At 38.0% G+C, this 24,830-nt stretch overlaps 1 protein-coding gene across 8 annotated transcripts in view; it reads left to right on the forward strand.

Moving 5' to 3' along the window:
* Positions 1-24,830, forward strand: part of RIOK1 (RIO kinase 1) — a 53,320-nt gene that overhangs the window by 21,482 nt on the left and 7,008 nt on the right. For 7 of the 8 annotated variants that reach the window (XM_077144018.1, XM_077144010.1, XM_077144012.1 and 4 more), the window contains 7 exons: positions 1,615-1,718; positions 1,911-2,017; positions 3,427-3,492; positions 14,839-14,958; positions 15,827-15,880; positions 21,573-21,719; positions 22,499-22,601. In XM_077144018.1, the coding sequence (XP_077000133.1) occupies positions 1,615-1,718; positions 1,911-2,017; positions 3,427-3,492; positions 14,839-14,958; positions 15,827-15,880; positions 21,573-21,719; positions 22,499-22,601 (701 nt within the window). Of the gene's footprint in view, positions 1-1,614; positions 1,719-1,910; positions 2,018-3,426; positions 3,493-14,838; positions 14,959-15,826; positions 15,881-21,572; positions 21,720-22,498; positions 24,602-24,830 lie in introns of those variants that run through there. The other variant, XM_077144015.1, reaches the window with a different exon arrangement.

The raw sequence follows: 24,830 nt of genomic DNA on the forward strand, positions 1-24,830 counted from the left end.
TTCCTTATTAGGTTATTCAGAAACTTCTTGTCTCTCTTTGACCTAGAGTTTCCTTGTTGTTTAGCTTTGTTCTCTATTCTTTGGCATTTAGTTCAATTTATTCTACACCTCTAGCATAGCTTCTTTTTAACTAGTCAGAATTTTTCAGCTCTTGTTTTTCTGGATCTTGCCCTGCCAGATAGAATTTATCTCAGTCAGATTTTCTCAGACAAGCCAGGCACAGGACTCAGGTTGAGGGTGTAACCAGTATCAAGTTTCCCTGAGAATGAGACCCAGCAGGCTACCAGTCTTCCCTGTGAGACCTCTTGACTCTGCTTTTCCTATTCTGTCCAGGAGTTGATGCTTGTCAGCCTCAGCTCCCACAGGCATGAAGTGGTACAATGCCTTTAATGTTCAGCAGGCTGTGTCCCTACCAAGAGTGTGGTTGAGACAAGGGCTGAGGTAGCAGGTGGGCCTAACCTGTTTGTTTCCCAGGCTTTGGGGTCTCAAGTCTCTAAATGAGAGCCACAGCTTATGTTCTTGGGAAATATATGCTCTTTAGGGAATTATCTCTATCTGACTGCTTTATCTCTCAAACATTCCTCAACTCTGCCCTTGCCTGGGGCAGTACTGAAACCGGGAAATGTCTGCAGCTTATGTTAATGGACAGCTAAAACATTGAAAAAAATCAAAAAAAGGAAAAAATCATTTTCATAGCTGGACCACAGCGCCCTGGGTTAAGAGTCAGAGTTGGTACCTGGCTGTATGTGCCCCTTTTCTTATGGCACAGTTTTTACCAGTATTCTGGTAAATACTGTTGAAGTATTCTCACCAATTCCAAAAGTATCTTTTTGTTCATTTGTTTTTGTCAGCCCTGCCTCATTTCTGCAGGGGAGAACCCTCCAGGTTGCTTTGGTGCTTGTACCAAGTTTATCTGTGCTGGGAGCCTGTATTCAGCAGTCTGTGTTTGTTAATTAATTCTGCGGTTGAAACTTGGTTAAGCTACCTTCCCTTGCTCCTAGTAGAGACTGCTTCTTTTCCTTATGGAGATGTATTGCAAAACAACCCATCTTATCACCTTGTTGTTCAGGATGTAGTGGAGAGGCTGGAGGGAATTGCCTGAAAATGTAGTGCTGTGTTCCAGTAGCCGTGTTTCTTGATAATGATTGAACAATGATACAGCTTTCACAATGAGACTCTGTGAATGTGAAAACCTTATGTCTGATGCTCCTTTTAGCTACTATATCAACAGAAGAGTAGAACATACGGAATAAAAATAAATAATTGGGGGAACAAATGTTAAAATAAATTCAGTTTGAAATAGTGGTAAATGAAAGCGAGGGGTAAGGGGTATGGTACGTATAGTTTTTTTGTTCTCTATTATCATTTTATTTCTTTTTCCGTTGTCTTTTTATTTCTTTTTCTAAATCGATGCAAATGTACTAAGAAATGATGAATATGCAACTATGTGATGATATTAAGAATTACTGATTATATATGTAGAATGGAATGATTTCTAAATGTTTTTGTTTGTTCATTTTTTTTAATTAATTAAAAAAAAAATCCGTCTTAACAAAAAAAGCAGGAAAGTGACGATATCATTTCACCAAAATTCCGGTATCTCTGATTTACAAGGTACCATAATGGAAACTTGTACATCATTGATGTTTCTCAGTCTGTGGAGCATGACCACCCACATGCCTTGGAATTCTTGAGAAAAGACTGTGCCAATGTCAACGGTGAGTGGATATTATAATTTCTAATAACTTTTATATGTTGATTCTGTCCTCAGTTCATCTGTTGGTATAAAGTCTTGCACTAAATTTGTAGGAATTTGGTTATGTCAACCATTTTCTGGAAGATGGTATATTTTGATTCATCTCTGAAATAGTTGAAATAATCACCTTTATCCTCATTTTTCCTTCTAACAGATTTTTTCTTGAAGCACAAGGTTGCTGTGATGACCGTGCGGGAACTCTTTGAATTTGTCACAGATCCATCCATTACCCAAGAGCACATGGATGCTTACCTCTCAAAGGTTAGCTGGAACCATAGCGGGAAAGAATGGCAAAGAGCAGTAATTGCATGTATGTGGCACTTCTGAAGAACTCAAATGACTCAGCATGTGTTTTCTTTATTTTCAGAGCTTCCTAAGACTATTTTCTTCTAATTTCACAAATCAAAAATCCTATGAACAGCTGAAGGTAGAGTTAGGTTTCCTGACTTCAGTCATCTGGCAAGATTACCTTGACTGTCCAAATTTGTGAATTTTATTAAGCACCCATTAGCCTTTGGTCCTTAATCCTTTGTCCTTGTTTCTCAGACTTGTGAGCACATGGCTTCAGTGCCCCACATGGGCATCTAGACTTTAGTGTGCTGTTTCATGTTCTCCCTTCTCTGGGATGTGCCTTCCCCTTTCCACCTTTGCTCACCTTTCTGCCTGGTGAACTATAAAGCTCAGCTCACAAAACTTTCTGGAGGGAAATTAGGCAGAAATAATTGTTTCCATATTATATAGCTCTTTAACAGAAGTATTCACAGCGTATCACTTCTTTTTTTCACATGGTCAGGCACTGGAAAATGAACTCAGGTCTCTGGCGTGGCAGGCGAGAACTCTGCCACTGAGCCACCATGGCCTGCCCCATATCACGTCTTGTAATAAGTTCTTTTAAATTTCTTTGCTCTCTGTTCTACCCATAACTCTTAAAGGACAAGAGTTTTGTTAAGTTCTCTATTGCCATTGCCGAATCAGTACTTGGCTCATAGATGTAACAAAATGTGTTACTTGAATAAGTAAATATCACATTACTTTCATTCCTTCATTCTTTAACTCAGTACTAACTTTAGTGTCTAAACTTTAAAAGAAAGGAAAAGCCCTAATGCTGTTATTCTTTCCTTCTACATACTCTAACAAGAGTAGAGAACATTCTTCAGTTTTACAGTAACTACAAGCCAAAACGACTCTTTGGCATTTGTTTTTGCCCTGTTTGAAACATTTGCTCAGACAGCTTCCTTTGGTATTGGTTCTCTAGCAGCTAGATAATCAAGATCAATGAGCAGTCAGCCTTTTCTTTGATTCTATTCATTAACTACTGTGGAATTAAGGAATGGTTCTTTCATTTTTTTGGTCTGTTTTCCTTTAGTAAATACTTTTGCTAATCATGTAAAAATTAGTGAAAATGGCATTCCTTTGTGTGGGATAGGCTCTTCGCCTGGGCCAGGAAGCAGATTTGGATTTATTCCATTATTTCGGAGTTGGGTAGCAGCCTTGGTGATGAGTTTTGAGGTGGAGTGCTCCCCTCTACCACTAGAGGTCACTGAGCTCCCTCTTTTAGAAGTGTAAAGAGCCAGTACTGAAAAAAGTAGGGTAGATTTATGCTAAAGCTGGAAAATTAAAGTATCTGTAGGTTGAGCATATAGGACAAGAATTTTTGTTTTCTTTCAAAGGCCATGGAAATAGCATCTCGAAGGACTGAGGAAGAAAGGTCCAGCCAAGATCATGTGGATGAAGAGGTAAGATTTATTATCTAGTCATATCCTTAGGTCATACTTTGAGGTCTTTTTAAAATACTGTTTAGGATGTGGATTTGATTTTAATAGCTAAGCAGTTTTGTTTTGTTTTGTTTTTCTCCCATCTGTATCTCCCAAATAAGCTTCCCCCATCCCAGGCATTTTTATAGTTGTAGGTTTACAGAAAAGTAATGCATAAAATACGAAATTCGCAGTGCAAGGGTAGCTCGGTGGCAGTGTTCTCACCTGCAATGCAGGAGACCCTGGTTCTATTCCCAGACACTGCATATTTAAAAAAAAAGAGAGAAATTTCAGGTGGTGCAAGGGTAGCTCAGTGGTGTAATTCTTGCCTGCAACACGGGAGACCCGGGTTCAGTTCCTGGAGCCTGCACATGCCAAAACAAAACAAACAAACAAAATATATATATATATATATATATACAGAATTCCCATATACTACCACCCTATTATATTAAAACCTTCCATTAGTGTGGCATATTTGTTATAATTTATGAACAAACATTTTTATAATTGTGCTAACTGTATTTGTACTACTAACTTCAGTCCAAATTATTACTAATTTTAGTCCAACTGTAGTTTACAATAAAGTGCACTGTGTTGTACAGTCCTATATATTTCTTTAAAAAATTTTTACCAGTAACATATATACAACCAAAAATTTCCCCTTTAAATTAGACTCACACACATAATTCAGTGCTGTTACATTCACACTGTTGTACCACCATCACCACCATCTATTGCCAAAACTTTTCTATCAACCCAGATAGAAACTCTGTACTACTCAAGCATTAACTCCCCATTCTGTACCCCAAACCCAGCTCTGGTATACTTTACTACAGATTCTGACTTTGTTAGTTTGTGTGCTAATTCTTTCATATTAGTGAGATCATGTATTTGTTCTTTTGTGTCTGGATTATTTCACTCACCATGATGTCTTCAAGACTCATCCATGTTATCACATGTCAGAACTTCATTCTTTTTTATGGCTGATAAGCATTGTTTTTAAAATGACAACGACAATATTTCCTTGAGACTTGATATATTACCAAGTTAACAAAGCCAAATCTTACAATTTCCAACCCATTCCATCATTCCACTCATGTTCCTAGATGGAGGAAAGTTTGAAAGGGCCTGTTAATTCAAGAAGGAAAAGATTTGTCTGTGTTCGGTTTGCCAGTGCAGATTTTTTAATGATTTAAATGTTGATTCCAGTAGCATTTTAGATTTTAAAAAAATATTTATTAATAAAAAGCAACATACAGTACAAACCTTCACTACTTGGTGTGCAATTAATGTCTCACAATATCATCACATGGTTATGTATTCATCACCATGATCATTTCTCAGAACATTTACATCACTCCAGAAAAAGAAATAAAAAGAAAAAAGAAACTCATATATACCATACCCCATATCCCTCCTTCTCATTGACCACTACCTTTCTTATTTATTTTTAATCCATGTTTTTCACTCATCTGTCCATACCATAGATAAAAGGAGCATCAGAACAAGATTTTCACAATCACACAGTCAAAATGACTGAATCATTATACAGTCATCTTAAAGAAACATGGCTACTGGAACACAACTCTACAGTTTCAGGCACTTCCCTCTAGCCTCTCTAATACACCTTAAACTAAAAAGGGATTATCTGTATAATGTGTATGAATAACCTCCAGGATAACCTCTCGAACTCTCAGCCACTGACACTTTTATTTTGTCTCATTTCTCTCTTCCCCCTTTCAGTCGAGAAGATTTTCTCAGTCCCTTGATGAGTCCCAGCTCATTCTAGGATTTCTGTCCCACGCTGCCAGGAAAGTTTACACCCCTGGAAGTCATGTCCCACATAGAGAGGGGGAGGGCAGTGAGTTTGCTTGCCATGTTGGCTGAGAGATAGGCCACATCAGATAACAAAAAGGGTTCTCGGGGTGACTCTTAGGCCTAATTTTAAGTAGGCTTCACTTGTGCTTTGTGGGGTTATGTTTCATATGAACAAACCCCAAAATTGAGTTTTTGTTCTATTGATTTTGTTGTCCTCACTGCTTGCGAGAATATTAGGCATTCTCATGCGAGGAAGTTTGATTTTCCCTCTTTCTCCCCCTTCTCCCAAGGGGACTTTGCAAATACTTTTTTATTCACTGTTCAGATCACTCTGAGATTTTTCAGGGCATCACTCTGGGTAAACCTACAAAATCTCATGCCGTACTCAAGGGTCCATGTACTTATGGTGTTAAACTAAACTGTCCATATAAGTTATATTAGGAGATGCACTAGTCAAAATATAATTTTGTACCAAATAAACATTTTTTGCTTTAGTCTCACACAAAAGTTAAAGTTTTAAAATATGAATTACCTAAAGGGTCTCAGATAGTGGCTGAGAACCCTTCCTCCCAGCCAGTGGTTAATAAAAAATGATTGAATGACTGAGTATACTGGAAAAAAAAAAAAATATATATGAATTACCATCTGTTTTCAACACCCTGCAATATTGACATTCCTTTGTTCTTCCTCACGCAAAAACATTTTTAAATTTGTGCTTTTAGTCACACTATCCTTGTATGCTCTAGGCATTTGTAGATTGTACCATCTCAGTCTTTATAGTCTATCTCTCCTCTGATTTCATTTGTGCCCCCAGCCCTCCTCCCTTTATCATTCTCACATTCAGTTTCATTCAGTGTACTAACATTATTGTATTACAGTTAGTTAGCATAGTGCTATCCATTTCTGAATTTTTACAATAATTCCTTTTGCACAGTCTGTATCCCTTCAGCTCAAATTACCCCACATCTACCCTATTTCTATCTCTTAATGGTGTCTGTTCGTAACTGAAATTCTCCAGATTCATTCACTAATGTTAGTTCTTATCAGTGAGACCATACACTGTTTGTCCTTTTGTGTCTGGCTAATCTCACTGAGCATAATGTCCTCAAGGTCCATCCATGTTGTTACATTATTCTGTCTTACCCTCTGCATAATATTCCATTGTATATGTATACCACAGCTTGTTTAACCACTCGTCTGTTGATGGACATTTGGGCTGTTTCCATCTCTTAGCAGATGTAAATATTGCTGCTATAAACATTGGTGTGCAAATGTCCGTTTGTGTCCTTGCCCTCATGTCCTCTGAGTAGATACCTAGCGATGGTATTGCCAGATCATATGACAGTTCTAAACTTAACTTCCTGAGGAACCACGAAACTGCCTTCCACAGCAGTTGTACCATTTGGCATTCCCCACCAATAGTGAATAAGTGTACCTCTTTCTCCACATCCTCTTCAGCACTTGTTGTTTTCTGTTTTATTGGTAATGGCCATTCTGGTCGGTGTGAGATCATATTTCATTGTGGTTTTGATTTGCATTTCCCTAATAGCCAGGGAAGCTGAGTACCTTTTGGCCATTTGTATTTCCTCTTCTGATAAGTATCTGTTCATGTCTTTTGCCCATTTTGTAATTGGGTTGTCTGTCTTTTTGTTGTTGAGCTGAACAATCTCTTTATATATTCTGGATACTAAAACTTTATCTGATACATTGTTTCCAAATATCTCCCATTGTGTAGGCTGTCTGTCTTTTTACTTTCTTGACAAAGATCTTTGATGCACAAAAGAGAAACACTGCAGATTTTTGAGTGTTGATCTTGTAACCTGACACTTTACTGTACTTATTAGCTCTGGTAGTTTTGCTGTGGATTTTTTTGGGTTTTTGACATATAGTATCTTATCATCTGCAAACAATGAGAGTTTTACTTCTTCCTTTCCAATTTGGAAGCCTTGTATTTCTTTTTCTTGTCTAATTGCTCTGGCTAAAACTTCCAACACAATGTTGAATAACAGTGGCAATAATGGACATCCTTGTCTTGTTCCTCACCTTAGGGTGAAAGTTTTCAGTTTTTCCCCATTGAGGATGATGTTAGCTGTGGGTTTTTCATATATTCCCTTATCAATAGTTCCCTTCTGTTCCTATCTTTGAAGTGTTTTCAACAAGAAAGGATGTTGAATTTTGTCTGATGCCTTTTCTGCATCAATCGAGGTGATCATGTGGTTTTTCTGCTTTAATTTGCTGATATGGTGTATTACATTAATTGATTTTCTTATGTTGAAACATTTTTGCATACCTGGGATGAATCCTACTTGGTCATGCTATATAATTCTTTTATTGTGCTGCTGGATTTGATTTGCAAGAATTTTGTTGAGAATTTTTGCATGTATATTCATTTGAGAGATTGGTCTGTAATTTTCTTGTAGTGTCTTTGTCTGGCTTTGGTATGAGGGTGATGTTGGCTTCATAGAATGAGTTAGGTAGCCTTCGCTCTTCAATTTTTTTGAAGAGTTTGAGCAGAAGTGGTACTAATTCTTTCTTGAATGTTTGGTAGAATTCACATGTGCAGCTATCTAGTCCTGGACTTTTCTTTTTTGGGAGCTTCTTAATGACTAATTCAATTTCTTTACTTGTGATTGGTTTATTGAGGCCATCTACTTCTTCTTAGGTCAGTGTTGGTTGTTTATGCCTTTCTAGGAAGTTGTCCATTTCATCTACATTGTCTAGTTTATTAGCATAAAGTTGTTCATGGTATCCTCTCATTACCTCCTATATTTCTGCTGAGTCAGTGGTTATGTCTCCTCTTCCATTTCTGATTTTATTTATTTGCATCCTCTCTCGTTTTTTTCAACCTCGCTAAACGTCCATCAATCCTATTGATTTTCTCATAGAACCAACTTCTGGTTTTGTTTATTTTCTCGATTGTTTTCATGTTCTCAATTTCATTTATTTCTGCTCTAATCTTCATTATTTCTTTCCTTTTGCTTGCTTTGAAGTTAATTTGCTGTTCTTTCTCTAGTTCTTCCTACTGAACAGTTAATTCCTCCATTTTTGCTCACTGTTCTTTTTGATACAGGCATTTAGGGTGATGAATTTCCCTCTTAGCACTGCCTTTGCTGCATCCCATTAAGTTTTGATAAGTTGTGTTTTTATTTTCATCTGCCTCAAGATATTTACTGATTTCCTTGTTACTTCTTCCTTGATCCACTAGTTATTTAAAGAGTGTGTGTTGAGCCTCCATATATTTGTGAATTTTCTGGCCCTCTGCTACCTATTACTAATTTCTATCTTCCTTCCTTTATGATCTGAGAAAGTGTTTTATATGATTTCAATCTTTTTTTCTTTATTAATTAAAAAAAATAACAACAAACAAAACAATATCATTCCGTTCTACGTATATAATCAGTGATTCTTAATATCATCACATAGTTGCATATTCATCATTTCTTAGAACATTTACATTGATTTAGAAAAAGAAATAAAAAGACAACAGAAAAAGAAATAAAACGATAATAGAGAAAAAAAGTTATACATACCATACCCCCTACCCCTCGCTTTCATTTACCACTAGCATTTCAAACTGAATTTATTTTAACATTTGTTCCCCCTATTATTTATTTTTATTCCGTATGTTCTACTCTTTTGTTGATATAGTAGCTAAAAGGAGCATCAGACACAAGGTTTTCACATTCACAGAGTCACATTGTGAAAGCTATATCATTGTTCAATCTTTTGATAGTCTCATTTCACTCTTCCCCCTTTTGGTCGAGAAGGTTCTCTCAATCCCTTGATGTTAATTCTCAGCTCATTCTAGGGTTTTTCTCAGTCCCTTGATGCTGAGTCTCAGCTCATTCCAGGATCTCTGTCCCATGTTGCCAGGAAGGTCCACACCGCTGGGAGTCATGTCCCATGCAGAGAGGGGGAGGGTGGTGAGACTGCTCGTCATGTTGGCTGGAGGGAGAGGCCACACATCTGAGCAACAAAAGAGGCTCTCCTGGGGGTGACTTTTAGGCCTAAATTTTAAGTAGACTTGACCTATCCTCTGTGGGGTCAAGCCTCACATGAACAAACCCCGAGACTGGGGGCTCAGCCCGCAGCTTTGGTTGTCCACACTGCTTGTGAGAATATCAAGAATTCGACTTGGGGAAGCCGAATTTCTCCCCACTCTCCCCATTCCCCGAAGGGGGCCTGCAAACACTTTTCCACTTACTGATCAAATCACTCTGGGATTCATCAGGGCATCACTCTGGACAAACCAACAAAATCTCATGTCCTACCTGAGATTCCAAGTACTTATTACGTTCAATCAAACTATCTACATAAGTTATATTAGGAAATGCTCTAGTCAAAATATAAATTTTGTAACAAACATTTTTTGCTTTAGTCTCACACATAAGGTGACATTTGAAAATATTAATTACCATCTATTTTCAGCACCCTGCAATATTGACATTCCTTTATTCTTCCTCATGCAAGAACATTTTTAAAATTTGTACATTGTACATTTCACTATTGTTATACACTCTAGGCATTCCTAGATTATACCATCTCAATCTTTAACATCTGTCTTTCTGATGATTTCAATCTTTTTAAATTTATTGAGACTTGCTTTGTGACCCAGCATATGGTCTATCCTTGAGAATACCCATGAGCACTTGAGAAAAAGGTGTACCTTGCTGTTGTGGGGTGTAATGCTCTGTGAATGTCGATTAAGTTTAGCTCATTTATTGTATTATTCAAATTCTCTATTTCTTTATTGATCCTTCGTCTAGATGTTCTGTCCATTGATGAGAGTGGGGAATTGAAGTCTCCAACTATTATTGTAGATATGTCTGTTTCTCTTTTCAGTGTTTGCCTCATGTATTTTGGAGCACTTGGGCTTGGTACATAAATATTTATGATTGTTATGTCTTCTTGTTGAATTGTTCCTTCTATTAATACATAGTGTCCTTCTTTGTCTCTTTTAACTGTTCTACATTTGAAGTCTAATTTGCTGGATATTAGTATAGCTCCTCCAGCTCTTTTCTGATTGTTGTTTGCATGAAATATCTTTTCCCAACCTTTCATTTTCAACCTAGGTTTATCCTTGTGTCTAAAGTGTGTCTCCTGTAGACAGCATTCTGCCAGTCTGGGTCTTTTGATTGGGAAGTTTAATCCATTAACATAAGGGCAGTACTTTCTTCTACAGTTTTGCCTTTTGGATTTTATATGTCATATCTAATTTTTCTTCTTTTTTATGTTTACTGATAGTCTTCATTTCTACACTCTTTTCCACACCTCTCTCTCTTGTCATTTCATATCTGTCTCTAGTGCTCCCTTTAGTATTTCTTGCAGAGCCATTCTTTTTTTTTGTAATTAATTGGCTTTATTAATTTTTTTGTTTTTTTAATTTCTTTTTTTAGTTTTATTTTTTTAAATACCAAAAAACACAAAGCAAATGCAAACATTCCTATTTTGATTATTCCGTTCTCTCATATTTAATCAGTAATTCACAATAGCATCACATATAGTTACATATTCATCATCATCATCATCATTTCTTGGAACATTTGCATCTATTCAGGAAAAGAAATAAAGTGAAAACAGAAAAAAAATTTATACATACCATACCCCTTACCCCCCCTCCCTTTCATTGATCACTAGAATTTCAAACTAAATTTATTTTAACATTTGTTCCCCCTATTATTTATTTTTATTCCATATGTTCTATTCTTCTGTTGACAAGGTAGATAAAAGGAGTATCAGACACAAGGTTTTCACAATCACAAAGTCACATTGTGAAAGTTGTATCATTATTCAGGCATCATCAAGAAACATGGCTACTGGAACACGGTTCTATATTTTCAGGCAGTTCCCTCCTGCCTCTCCATTACATCTTGAATAACAAGGTGATGTCTACTTAATGCGTAAGAATAACCTCCAGGATAACCTCTCGACTCTGATTGGAATCTCTCCGCCATTACCACTTTGTCTCATTTCCCTCTTCCCCCTTTTGGTTGAGAAAGTTTTCTCAATCCCTTGAGGCTGAGTCTCAGCTCCTTGTAGGGTTTTTCTCAGTCCCTTGATGCTGAGTCTCAGCTCATTCTAGGATTTCTGTCCCACGTTGCCAGGAAGGTCTGCACCCCTGGAAGTCATATCCTACGTAGACAGGGAGGGTGGTGAGTTTGCTTGTTGTGTTGGCTGGAGAGGCAGGCCACATCTGAGCAACAAAAGAGGTTCTCTTGGGGGTGACTCTTAGGCCTAATTTTAAGTAGGCTTGACCTATCCTTTGTGGGGTTAAGTTTCATATGAACAAACCCCAAGACTGGGGGCTCAGCCAATAGCTTTGGTTGTCCACACCGCTTGTGAGAATATCAAGAATTCAACTTGGGGAAGTTGAATTTCTCCCCGTTCTCACCATTCCCCGAAGGGGACTTTGCGAATACTTTTCCACTCACTCAGAGCTGTTTTCTTGGTCACAAATTCTCTCAGTGATTTTTTTACCTGAAAATGTTTTAATTTCCCTCTCATTTTTGAAGAACAGTTTTGCTGGATATAGAATTCTTGATTGGTAGTTTTTCTCTTTTAGTATCTTAAAGATATCATACCACTGTCTTCTTGCCTCCATGTTTCTGCTGAGAAATCTATGCGTAGTCTTAATGGACTTCCCTTGTATGTGATGGATTGCTTTTCTCTTGCTGCTTTCAAAATTCTCTCTCTCTTTTTGACATTTGACATTCTGATTAGTAAATGTCTTGAAGTACTTCTGTTTGGATCAGTTCTGTTTGGGGAATGCTGTACTTCTTGGATCTGTAATTTTAAGTCTTTCATAAAAGTTGGGAAATTTTCAGTGATAATTTCCTCCATTAGTTTTTCTCCTCCTTTTCACTTCCCTTCTCCTTCTGGAACACCCACAACAAGTATATTCATGCACTTTGCGTTGTCATTCAGTTCCCTTAATCCCTGCTTGTATTTTTCCATTCTTTTCCCTATATTTTCTTTTTATTGTCAGATTTCAGTTGGCCCATCCTCCAGTTCACTCATCCTATCTTCTGCCTCTTGAAATCTAACATTGTAGGTTTCTGTTGATTTTTTCCATCTCTTCTACTGTGCCATTCATTCCCATGAATTCTTTGATTTGATTTTTCAATTTCTTTTTCTTGATTCCTTGCCTTTATATCCTCCCTCAGTTCATTGATTTGATTTTTGGTGAGGTTTTCCTTGTCTGTTCAAACATTCTAAATTAGTTCTTTCAGCTCATGTATCTCATTTGAATTACTAGTTTGTTCCTTTCACTGGGCCATAGCTTCAATTTTCCTAGTTATGTCTTGTTATTTTTTGCTGGTGTCTAGGCATTTAATTTCTTAATTAATTTGTTCTGGAAATTGTTTTTACTTTATTTACCTAGGATTTTCTTGCTGAATGACTTAGTTGTCCATCTACTCTTTGACATTCAGTTCAGCTTATTCTGAACCTCTAGCTTAGGTTTTGTTTAACAGATCAGAATTTTTCAGTTCTTGTTGTCTTTTGTCTTGCTCTGCCTTTATGGTGCCTTTTTGTTTCCTTAGGTGGGTCTATTTAGCTATTATAGACCCCAGTCAGATTTTCCCAGGCCAAACTGGCCTCCTCTTAGGAGGAAGGAGTCACCTGTGTCGGTTTTTCCTGAGGATGGGACTCAGCGGGTTGAAAGATTTTCCTATGAAGCCTCTGTTTTTCCTGTCCTGCCCAGTAGGTGATGCTTGTCTGCTTGTGGGTCCCACCAGCATAAGGTGATGTGGGGCCTTTAACTTCAGCAGACTCTCCCTGCTGGGGTGTGGTTGAGTCAGAGGAGAGGTTGTAGGCTGGCTTTAATTGCTTCAGTTTTCCAGACCCTGGGGTCTGAATTCCTTGAGGGAGGGATTCCACCTGAGCTGGGCCCCACCCCTCTCCAGGAGAAGGCACAGCCTCCAGACAAGCTCTCAGACAAGCTTAATTCTGCCCTTGTCTGGGCCAGTTGGAGCCTGAGAAGCCTTGCATTTGTATCCAAAGAGCAGTCAAGCCATAGAAACATAGCCACAAAAAGGAGAAGAAAAATATTCCTTTTTAGAGCAGGACCCCACTCCTTCGGTTTGCCAATCAAGAGCTTAAGTTGGTACGTTGCTCTGTGTATCTCTAGGTCCTATGTGCCCTGTCCTTTCCTTCAGGGCCCAGACCCTTTCAAGTATTTTGTGCTATCCAATCCAAAACAAGCTCTGTTTTTTTTTCTTTTGCTTTCAGCCCTGTCCCCTCTGCACTGGGGCAAAAACCAGCAACCTCAGCTTTTACTCGAGGTTCAGCTGAGCTGGGGCCTATATTTAGTAGTCAGAATTTGTTAATTAATGCCACAGATTGGAGCTTGATAGAACTCAGCCCTTGCTGCTAGTAAAGTCCCTTTCCTTTCCCCTCTGGGAAACAGCCTGTGGGGGAGGGGCGCCGGCCACCATGGCTTAGGGGACTCACTGTTCTGGGTGGGATTGCAGCTGTCCAGCTTGTCCAGACTGGTGTACCCTGTGTGTCTGGTCACTGATGTGGCCCCAGCAGCTGTTCTGTATTGTTCCTGGCTATTTACTAGCTGCTTTGTAGGACGACGTAAATCCCACACCTCACTAAGCCACCATCTTGGCTCATCTTATCAGCATTTTAGATTTTAAATGTTTATTCTTTGATGAAAATGATATAATTTTATGCTAGGGATCTTAAAGGATCCATAGTAGGCTTTTAAAAATGTATTTAAAAAAATTCTCACAGATATTAATGTGGTTGATGAGTTATGAGGCACCTCACATTCATCAGCAGTTCTCAGCCTTCTTCACTCTAGTACCATGGTGTGGTAGTTAGATTCAGGTGTCAACTTGGCTAGGTGACGGTGCCTAGTTCTGTTGCTGAGGAATGATCCAATAGCATGTGAACCTTATCTGTTGCTGATTATATCTGCAGTCAGCTAGGAGGCGTGCCTGTTGCAGTGAATGATGTTTGATTTAATTGGCTGGTCCTTAAATGAGAGAGCTTAACGTAGCACAGCCCAAGCAGCTCAGCATACCTCATCTCAGCCCTCGCAACTCAGCCTAGGTCTTTGGAGATGCAGAAAGAAATCACCCCAGGGAAAGCTGTTGGAACCCAGAGGCCTGAAGAGAAGGCCAGCAGAGATCACCCTGTGCCTTCCCACGTAAGAAAGAACCTCAGTTGAAAGTTAGCTACCTTTCCTCTGAAGAACTAACAGAATGGTGTGTTGCATTCTGATAGCTAGCAAACTAGAACACATGGTATGATGTTGCCATGTAAGAATGTATTTCTCTGTAAGGCACGACTGGGGGATGTGTTTCATTGCTAGTAACCAATTATGTTTGGTACTCACCCCCTAGTAGATGTGACTCTAGCCTGTATAGACAGCTTGGTTGAGAATCAGTCTTGAGGATGACAGATTTCCACATGACTAGGTGGGGGTGAGGGTGCTAAGTGAATTTGAGAAGTATTGTGAACAAAATTCTAAACTCTGTTTTTCCTTGGATCCTTTAGGTGTTTAAGAGAGCATATATTCCTAGAACTTTGAATGAAGTAAAAAATTATGAGAGGGATATAGAGATGATGATGAAACTGAAGGAAGAGGACTTGGCCATGAATGCCCAGCAAGACCAGGTGAGTAGCTCAGTTTTTTCCTAGCAGGAGAGTTTACAACAGAATGAGATCATCCCAAACCTCTTAGGACCTTATAAATTCTTCTGATCTTGAACCTTGGCTTCTGATCTAGTGAGATAGCAAGTTCCCTTTGCATTAACATGTCTGCTGTGAACTTTGGATATGAAGTGAATTCATTGGTATTTGTGAGAGGAAGTGAACCATTTGAGTCTAACACTAAAATTAAAGAGAAGAGAAGATTTGTATAGAAGTCTGGACAGGGGCAGGCAAACTTCTTTTCTGTTAAAAGGTCAGATAGTAAATATTTTAGGCTTTGCTGGCCATGAAGCAAAACTGAAGCTATTCAGAGTTCTTGCCTGCCATGCTGGAGACCGGGGTTTGAGTGCCGGTTCCTCCTCATGTTAAAAAATGAAACTGTTATGTAGGGCCTCATGTAAAAAGAGAAAATAAATTTCCACAAAATTTTTATTGATGAAACTAAAAATATTTTAATAATATTTGAATGCAGTTTTTTGGTAATAACAAGTCTGCTAATGAAAAGAATGGAATCAATTGGGGAGAGTATTATTTCACTTAACTAGAGTTCATAGTTAGTGTTCTCTGTCATCAAATCAGTTGTAAATGTTCATCTGTAGAAACCACTTTCAGACCGTAGGCTATAAGAACCAGGTAGTAGGTTAGATTTGGCATGTGGACCATGGTTTGTCGACCCCTCTTAAATATACAAACTTTCTGTGTTACTGTGAGACCAATTTTAGATATCTTTTTGTCACGGATGTTTTAGCCCACAGTGTTCTTAATATTATAAGGTGTGTATTCATTGTCTAATTTTGTGTTGATTCTTCCTTTTCTCCTTTTTGTTTACAAGATTCTGTACCAAACTGTAACTGGACTGAAGAAAGATCTGTCAGGAGTTCAGAAGGTATGAAGAGCATATATTAATGTTCGTTTTTGTGAAAATTCCTTGTATTAGGGTGCTCTAGGGAAACAGAACCAATAGGTGGTATCTGCAAATATGAGCTTTTATAAAAGTGTCTCACTCCGCTCTGGGGATGTACAAGTCCAGATTCTGTAGGGTAGGCTGCAAGCTGATAGATCCAACAGAGGTTTTCAGTGACTCCCCCAGGAGAAACTGACTGGCTGAAGCAGAGAAAAGATTCTCTCTTCTGACTTCTCCTTTAAAGCCTTCAGCTGATTAGATCAAGCACCGCTAATTGCAGAAGACTCCCCTTGGCTGGCTGCAAATGTTATCAGCTGTGGATGCAGTCAACATGCTGATGATTTAGTATACCAGTCTTCTAGTTTATTAACCAGCCACAAAATGTCCTTACAATAACGGTTAGGCCAGTGCTTGCTTGACCAGACATCTGGGCTCTGTCACCTAGCCAAGTTGATACATGAACCCAACCGTAATACCTTTTAAAGAAACTTTCTTAATGGCGAGTATTTTTAGAATTAAATGAAGAGTAAGTATTTCATATTATTTTTAATGGGCAGTTGTGTTTTGAATTCTATAAGCGTTGGGAAATTTGAGACTGTTGTTTCCCCATATATTCTTTCTGCCCCTTTGCCTTCTTCTGGAACACCCATGGAGTGTATGTTTGTATCCTTCATGCTGTCATTCAAAACTGAGACATTGCTCAGTTTTTTCCATTCTTACCTGCTCTGACTGTATGATTTCATCCTGTCTTCTAGTTCGCTGATTCTTTCTTCTATCTGTCCATATTTACTGTTATATAAGTTTAATGTTTTTTTATCTCCATTTTTTGTGCCTTTTACCCCTTAATTTCTATTATACCTCTTTTTTTTAAAGCTGTTCATTGAGATATATTTATATACCATACAATTCTTCTAAAGTATACAATCAGTGGTTCACATTATCATCACATAGTTGTCCATTCATCATCACATTCAATTTTAGAATATTTTCATTACTCAGAACACAAAACAAAGCAAAACATCCCATACCACTTATTCTCCCCCATTGGTAACCCTTAGCAATGGTGTAGCACATTTGTTAGTGTTGATGAAAGAGTATTAAAATAGTACCATTAACTATAGTCCATAGTTTGCGATAGGTACATTTTTCTTATATACCACTCTGTTTTTGTTTTTTAAAATGCAATTTTATTGAGATATGTATTCACATACCATATGATCATCCAAATTGTACCATCAGTGGTTCACAGTATCATTATATAGCTGTGCAGTTGTCATCACAATCTGAACATTTTCATTACTGCCCCAGTGTAAAAATAAGCATAAAAATAAAAATGACAAAGAACACTGAAAGCATCCCATAACCTACTCCTCCCCCATTATTTATTAATTTTTTTTGTCTTTTTTTCCCCCTTATCTGTCCATACACCGAATAAAGGGAGCATCAGCCACAAGGTTTTCACAATCACATGGTCGCACCTTAAAAACTCTATAGTTATTCAGTTTATATTCAGGAATCAAAGTTATTTGTGCATGGGTAGTTCAGCGGTTAAATGCTCGCCTTTCATGTCAGAGATTGGGTTCAATTCCCAGACTATGCACAAAAACAACAACAAAAAAAAACACACAAATCAAAGCCGTTGGATTACACTTCAACAGTTTCAGGTATTTTTCTCTAGCCACTCCAATACACCAAAACTGAAAAGAAATATCTATAGACTGCCTAAGAATAACCTCCAGAATGACCTCTCCAGTCTATTTGAAATCTCTCAGCTGCTGTAACTTTATATATTGTTTCAATTCCCCTCCCCCTTTTGGTGAAGAAGGCTTTCTCAATCCCATGATGCCTGGACCAGACCATCCCCAGGAGTCATGTCCCAGGTAGCCAGGGAGATTTACACCCCTGGGAGTCTTGAGGAGGACAGTGGGCTCACCTGTGGAATTGGCTTAGAGAGAGAGGCTACATCTGAGCAACAAAAGAGGTTTTTGGGGGTGTCTCTTAGGCGTAATCATAAGCAGGCTTAGGTTCACCTTCCCATAAGCAGGCTTAGGTTCTCCTTCCCAGGAATAAGTTTTATAAGGGCAGACCCCAAGATCAAGGGACTGGCCCATCAAATTGGTAGTCTCCAGTGATTGTAAGAATATCACCTCTTTCCAGGTGGGGAAGTTTAATATATTCACTTTTCCCCCAGTTCCTCAAGGGGACTTTGCAAATACTTCTTAGTCTTTTGCCCAGGTTACTCTGGGATGTAATAGGGCATCCCAGCAACCTGTTCAAACCAACAAGATCTCACTCCCTGTTCTAGGTTCCATGCAATTACGGTGTTCGAATAAGCTGACCATACAAGTTAGATTAGATAGTGTGCTACCAAAAATAGAAATTTTGCACCAAATAAATGTCTCTTCCTTTGGTCTCACACAGAGGTTGAAGTTTAGTCAGTATCATCCTTTACCCTTTAGTCTGCTTTACCCTAGTCCTTTTGCATCTGACTTATTTCATTCAACATAATATTCTCAAGGTTCGTCCATGTTGTCACATGCTTTAAGCCTTCATTCCTTCTTACTACTGAATAATATTCCAGTCGTATGTATATACCACATTTTGTTTGTCTGTTCCTCTGTTGATGTATGCTTGTGTTGATTTTAACTTTTGGCAATTGTGAATAATGTTGCTGTGAACATCGGTATGCAACTGTCTGTCTGCATTCCTGCTTTTAGTTCTCCCAAGTATATATATACCTAGTGGCTGGATTGCCAGGTCATATGGCGATTCTATACATAGCCTTCTCAGAAACACCGAACTGTTTTGCAAAGGCTGTACCATTTTACATTCACACCAGGAATGAGTAGGTGTTCCTGTTTCTCCACATCCTCTTCAACAGTTGTAGTTTTCGATTTTGTTTTGTTTTTTTTTTTTCGCATGGGCAGGCACCGGAAATTGAATCTGGGTCTCTGGTATGGCAGGTAAGAACTCTGCCTACTGAGCCACCATGGTCTGCCCTGTATTTTTTTAATAGTGGTGATTCTAATAGATGTGAAATGGTTTCTTAGTTTTGATTTACATTTTCCTAATAGCTAATTATGAACATCTTTTCAAGTGCTTTTTAGCCATTTGTACTTCTTTTCTGGAAAAGTGTCTATTCAAGTCTCTTACCCATTTTTTAATTGGATTGTGTTTTTACTGTTGAGTTGTAGGATTTCTTCATATATTCTGGATGTTAGGTCCTTATCAGTTATGTGGTATCCAGAAATTTTCTCTTATTGAATAGGCTGCATTTTCACCTTTTTGACAGAGTCCTTTGATGCAGAAAAGTATTCCATATTGAGGAAATCCCATCTATCTGTTTTTTCTTTTGTGGCTTGCTTCTTTGTGTGTCAAATACAAGAAGCCTCCCCTACCACAAGATCTTGACAATGCTTCCCTACCTTTTCTTCCAGAAGTTTTGTTGTCCTGTCTCTTATAGTTTAGATCTTTGATCCATTTTGAGTTAATATTTGATTAGGATGTGAGATAGGGGTCCTCTTTCATTCTTTTGGATATAGATATCCAGTTCTCCCAGCACCAATTCTTTAAGAGATTTTTCTGTTCCAGTTGAGTGAATTTGGCTGCCTTGTTGAAAATCAGTTGACCGTAAACATGCAGGTCTATTTTGGAACCCTGAATTCAATTTCATTGATCAAAATGTCTGTCTTTATGCTGGGATCGTGCTGTTTTGACCATTGTAGCTTTGTAATACAGTTTAAAGTTAGGCAGTAAGAGTCCTCCAACTTCATTCTTCTTACATGTTTTTGTCTTTTTGGGGTTCTTTGCCCTTCTAAGTAGATTTGATTGGCTTTTCCATTTCTTCAAAATAAGCGGTTAGAATTTTTATTGTGGTTGCATTGAATCTGTAAATCAGTTTGGATATCTTAATTGTATTTAATTTTCCAATCCATGAACACCAATGTCCTTCCATTTATTTAGGTCTCCATTGATTTCTTTTAGTGATATTTTATAGTTTTCTGAATACAGGTCCTTTATATCCTTGGTTAAGTTCATTTCTAGATATTTGCTGCTTTTAGTTGCTATTATGTTTTTAGACTTTCAAGTTCATCTTTATGCTCATACATTGTCTTTTTAATATCCTTTAGCTCATTTCCTCCATTTCCTTGATTTGTCATAGATTTATTTGAACTTCTTAATTAGTTGTTCCAAATACCGCCTCTCCTCTGAAGTTTTTTTTTTTTTTTTTTTTTTTTTTTTTTTTTTTTAAAGGAAAGACAGAGAGAAGGAAGGAAGGATAGAAGGAAGGAAGGAAGGAAGAAAGGGAAACATTTTTAAACATTTTCTTGTTTTATTGTATTCTGTTTCTCCGTTTTTGTTACATGGGCTGGGGCCGGGAATCGAACCGAGGTCCTCCGGCATAGCAGGCAAGCACTTTGCCCGCTGAGCCACCGCGGCCCGCCCTCCTCTGAAGTTTTAATTTGTTCCTCTGATCAAGCCATATCTTCTTGTTTCTTAGTATGACTTGTAATTTTTTACTGATGTCTGGGCATTTGATTACCTTGCTGAGTTAACTTTGGACAAGGTCAGTTTTTCCCTCTTGTTTAGGGTTTTATTGTTACTTTGCTTTAAGGTTCTTCTTTAACTCTTTGTCCAACTAATTCTAAACCTTATAGTAGCCTATACTTAACTGTTCAGATTTTGTCAGCTTTTCATCTGATTCTTTCCCTGGTTATGTGGCACAGCTTTTAAGATTGCACTTTTTGTCCAATTGTTTCACTTCCAGGACAAAGCTTATTTCCTCTGTTCCTTGTCTGGGAATCTTGATCTGTTCTGTTTGTTTTTATGCAGAATTTTCTCCCCAGCTCCTGTTTGTTTAAATTCTCTCTCCTCATCCAGTGCCCCCTTTTCCTTAGACTTTGCAGTTCTGCGACCCTCCTGTCTTACAGCAGTTCAGTTTAACTCCCTCTCTTTTTTCTCCTGTGAGTTTTTTTGCCTCCAGTTTCTTTCCCTGTTAGGTGTCTTGAGGAGCTAGATGGTTTCAATCCAGAAAAGGGGCTCACACCAGGATGTAGTTTTGCGTTTAGGTGATTTAGTAAATACACTTCTTGTCAACAGTTCTACTGTTGTTTCTCTTTTTCCTCCCCTCCCTAGTGGCTCTTTTATGTGCAGCACTACTTATAGGTTTGTGTTCTGCCCTGGGTCTCTGTGGACTTGGGTCTTTGTGCTTGGATATACATGTGGTTTTATCTTGCTTCTGTGAATTGCTGTGTGTAGTCTCCAGCAGGAGGGACCCATTCCATACTGCCTCTACAAGACTCCCAAGATGCATGGGACTGAGTTAAGGGGTAGGGATCAGCAGATCCAGGATGGAAATTTCCTATCTGCTTTTGTGGATTCTTTTTCTTTTTCTTCAATTCAGTGTTTGTAGAGTCCTTCTGCAGTGTCTATCATCCTCCAAAAATCTGAGCAAATGGGATTCGTTCTTTTATTAAATGATTCTGAGGGGAGTCTTTTCCAGGGTATGTCTTACATCACCATGTCGATGAGGTCATGCTATCTTCATTTTTATAAATGCTAATTCTTTGGTTTTGATGGCTCAGTATAGGCTGTTATTTCCAAAGTGTGGCAAAACTGAAATCTGAAGATAACTAATTGGTTTGGAATAACATGAATGTTTACTATTTTGAAGGTCCCTGCACTCCTAGAAAATCAAGTTGAGAAGACTTATTCTGATTCAGAAGATGCTGGAAGCTCTGAGTGCTCTGACGCAGACTCAGAAGGGCAGGGATCTGCTCGCTACAAGACATGTACCCCTGACCCTGCAATTGATAAAAAGGTTAGCTGAGAACTTATCTTTCACATGGTAGCACAACCACTCTAATTTACCTTTACTCCAATGTCTAGCTAGATTATGATGGCTATAAACATTTTAAGTGTCCCTAATCTTAGTTTCAGCTGGCAGATATGAACCTTCCTTTTGGTACTTATCTGGAAATTGGCTTCTGTTGAGAGCTCTTTGAGCCCTGCATAAAGAGAAAGCACATTAAATTCATACATTGATTAAAAAAAGCTATTATTTATCTGAATCCAGAATGATGCTGAAGTTGACCATGGTAACATACTGAAGAGTACTTTCAGTGAAAATTTATAGCCAAATGTTTCCAGAATCGCACTGTATTTGTTCAACCCCTGGCCATGGAAATAAGGGACACTGCTGATTCTAATGATGTCTGACTGCTGTGTAACTATTATCCTTCCATTCATCTTAGTGTTACACTTTAAATCTTACACAGTGTGGGTTCTGAGACTTCTGTGGGACATGCTTATTTAGCTCACTAGTACATTTTCTTTAGGTACTAGAAACATATTCTTTCCAAACTTTAATTCAGTTAGAATAGAATCTGGTAAAGAAAAGTAGTGGCAAGCCATTTGATAACATCCTCTGGGGTTTATCTTTTTGGTTGTCTTCAGACTTCTATTAAAGACCGTTTTCAACCCACATTTACCACCAAGCCATACTTTTTTTCATTTTTTCTTATTACGTTCCCTTTTTATCCTCTTGTGTATTTGTTTTTATTTAATTATAATAAAATATGTGAATTTGCATCTTTACAGGAAAGGAAGAAGATGGTCAAGGAAGCCCAGAGAGAGAAAAGAAAGAGCAAAATCCCTAAACATGTGAAAAAAAGAAAGGAGAAAACAGCCAAAATGAAAAAAGGCAAATAGAATAATGACTGTACTATGTACAGTCATTTTCCATTAGTTCCTTTTTTACCTGAACTTTGAGCTGCATCTGGATGACCACTTTTGATACTAACCAAATTGTTATTATGACAGTGTCTGCAAAGACTTGATTTCAAGTGTTGTCATGTAAATATGTAAAAAGCTTTAAGCTTTATTGACTAGGTCCAGTTTCTGGCTTTGTCTGGTATTGATAGAAGGTTTATTTAAGATACTGTTTTAATGAAGAACTTTGTACATCTTTATTTTTATATTTTTCCTCCTACAGATAATGTGTTTTTAAGCACCATATATATTTTAATCTAGTGGATATCCATAACTTTTATTTAAGTGTGAAGGCACTTTGAACATACTTGGGGAAATTGGTTTTGTTTTGTTTGTACATCCCAAAGACCCACTTGAAATCAATTGATTATAAGACTGCGGTTTATATGAAAGGGAGCTTCACTTATAAGAGACCTCCATGAGCTGTTAATGTAGTCATTTCCTGAAAATCTGCTCCATTGATGATCATTTGTAATATACTTACTCTTCATCTGTAACATTCTTTTGTGCTAGAACTTCCCAGTTCACAAGCTATATCACATTTCAGTATGGTTTTTTAGATCTATTTGACATGTTCATTCATTCATCAAATACTTGAGTATTTTAGGTGCTGGGGATATAGCAGTAAACAAAACAAAAATTTACTGCCTTCAGGTGGTTTGCATCTTAATAGGCATTACAATAAGTAAACAGTGTATTGACAGTCCATAAATTCTTTGGAGAGAAGTAATGCAGAGAAGTGTGCCTGGGGGGTTGGGGCTTGCTATTTTAAATAGGGTTCTCCAGAAGACCACATTGAGAAATTGAGGTTTGAGCAGATTCTTGAAGAAGGTGAGCCATGTGCATATTAAGAGGGAAAGAACATTCCAGGCAGAGTAAACAGCAAGTGCAAAATCCCTGAGACAGAAAAGTGCTTGATATGTTCCACAATCAGGGCCTGGAGCATCATATTTAAGAGAGGAAGTAGTTAATGAGTTCAGGTAGCATAAAACCTTTTAGGTCTTTCAGTGAGATGGGGAGCTGTTGGACAATGTGAGCAGAAGAATATGAACTGACTTCTGTTTTAAGAGGCTCTCTGTGGCCTCTGTGTAGAACCGACAAGGGAGCAAGGTTAGAAGACCAGAGGGATGTTTATTGTAGTAATCCAAGTGAGAGATGATGATGGCTTGGTCTAGGATGGTAACAGTGGAAGTGGAGAGAAGTGGAATTCTAGGTGCAGCCCAAAGGTAAATTGAACTGTTGGATATGCTAAGAGGATATATGAGGAGTATGACAGAAAGAGGAAGGATGACTTTAAGGTTTTTTGTCCTGAGCAACTGAAGGGATAGAATTGCCATTTGCTGATAGGAAAGAATCTAGGTAGAAGAGGTTTGGGAATGAGGAGTGAGATAAAATAAAAGCTTCTCTTGTGTCAAAGCACAAGTATTGAAAGAAATTATCCCTTTATTAATTTTTTTACTGTGTACTTTATACTAGAAGTGCTTCTTTTAGCCGTTGCATTCCTAAATGATTTCTATAAATAAGCCCTTAGTTTCCACTTAAACTGAAGCTTGCACCTATCTGTTTGAGAATTATTGGGGTATTGGGGGGAATCAACTGGACTTTTAAAATACTGTTAAATTTAATTAACCTTTGTAATAACTGCCCTCTCTGACTTTACAAAAGTTAAAAGTACAAAGTGTAATTTTGCTGAAAGGCCCTTCAAAATATCCTACAACTAGCACAACCAAACAAAAAGCAAAACCACACTTTGCAATCCTGTACAAATTTGGGGTCAAGATCTTCAGATTCTTGAATTTGCTTTGGTCTTATGCTCTGACAAGGGGTATTCACATCAGATGGCTCAAGCACCTCAGGGCTGTCTTGGTGATTCTAATGCAATTGCTTAGTTTGGAGTCAATTTCACACACACACACACACACACACACACACACACACATACACCAAAAAAAAAGTGTCAGCAGAATTTAGGGACAATTCCTTCTCTTTTGAGAACATTGCTACTGAAAGTAGCTTGTAAAATGTCAAGGTATGGGGTTGTAGAGTGATTTTAACCTGTGGGGTTTTCTGATACTACTCTTACTATTGTGGCTGTTTCCCTATTTGGGTCCTGGGCTGTAAGGTTGTGGCTGAGGAATAATCTCTGGTCATATTCTTGCCA

The sequence above is a fragment of the Tamandua tetradactyla genome, chromosome 25 (assembly GCF_023851605.1).
Source record: "Tamandua tetradactyla isolate mTamTet1 chromosome 25, mTamTet1.pri, whole genome shotgun sequence".
In the NCBI taxonomy this organism is placed as follows: domain Eukaryota; kingdom Metazoa; phylum Chordata; class Mammalia; order Pilosa; family Myrmecophagidae; genus Tamandua; species Tamandua tetradactyla.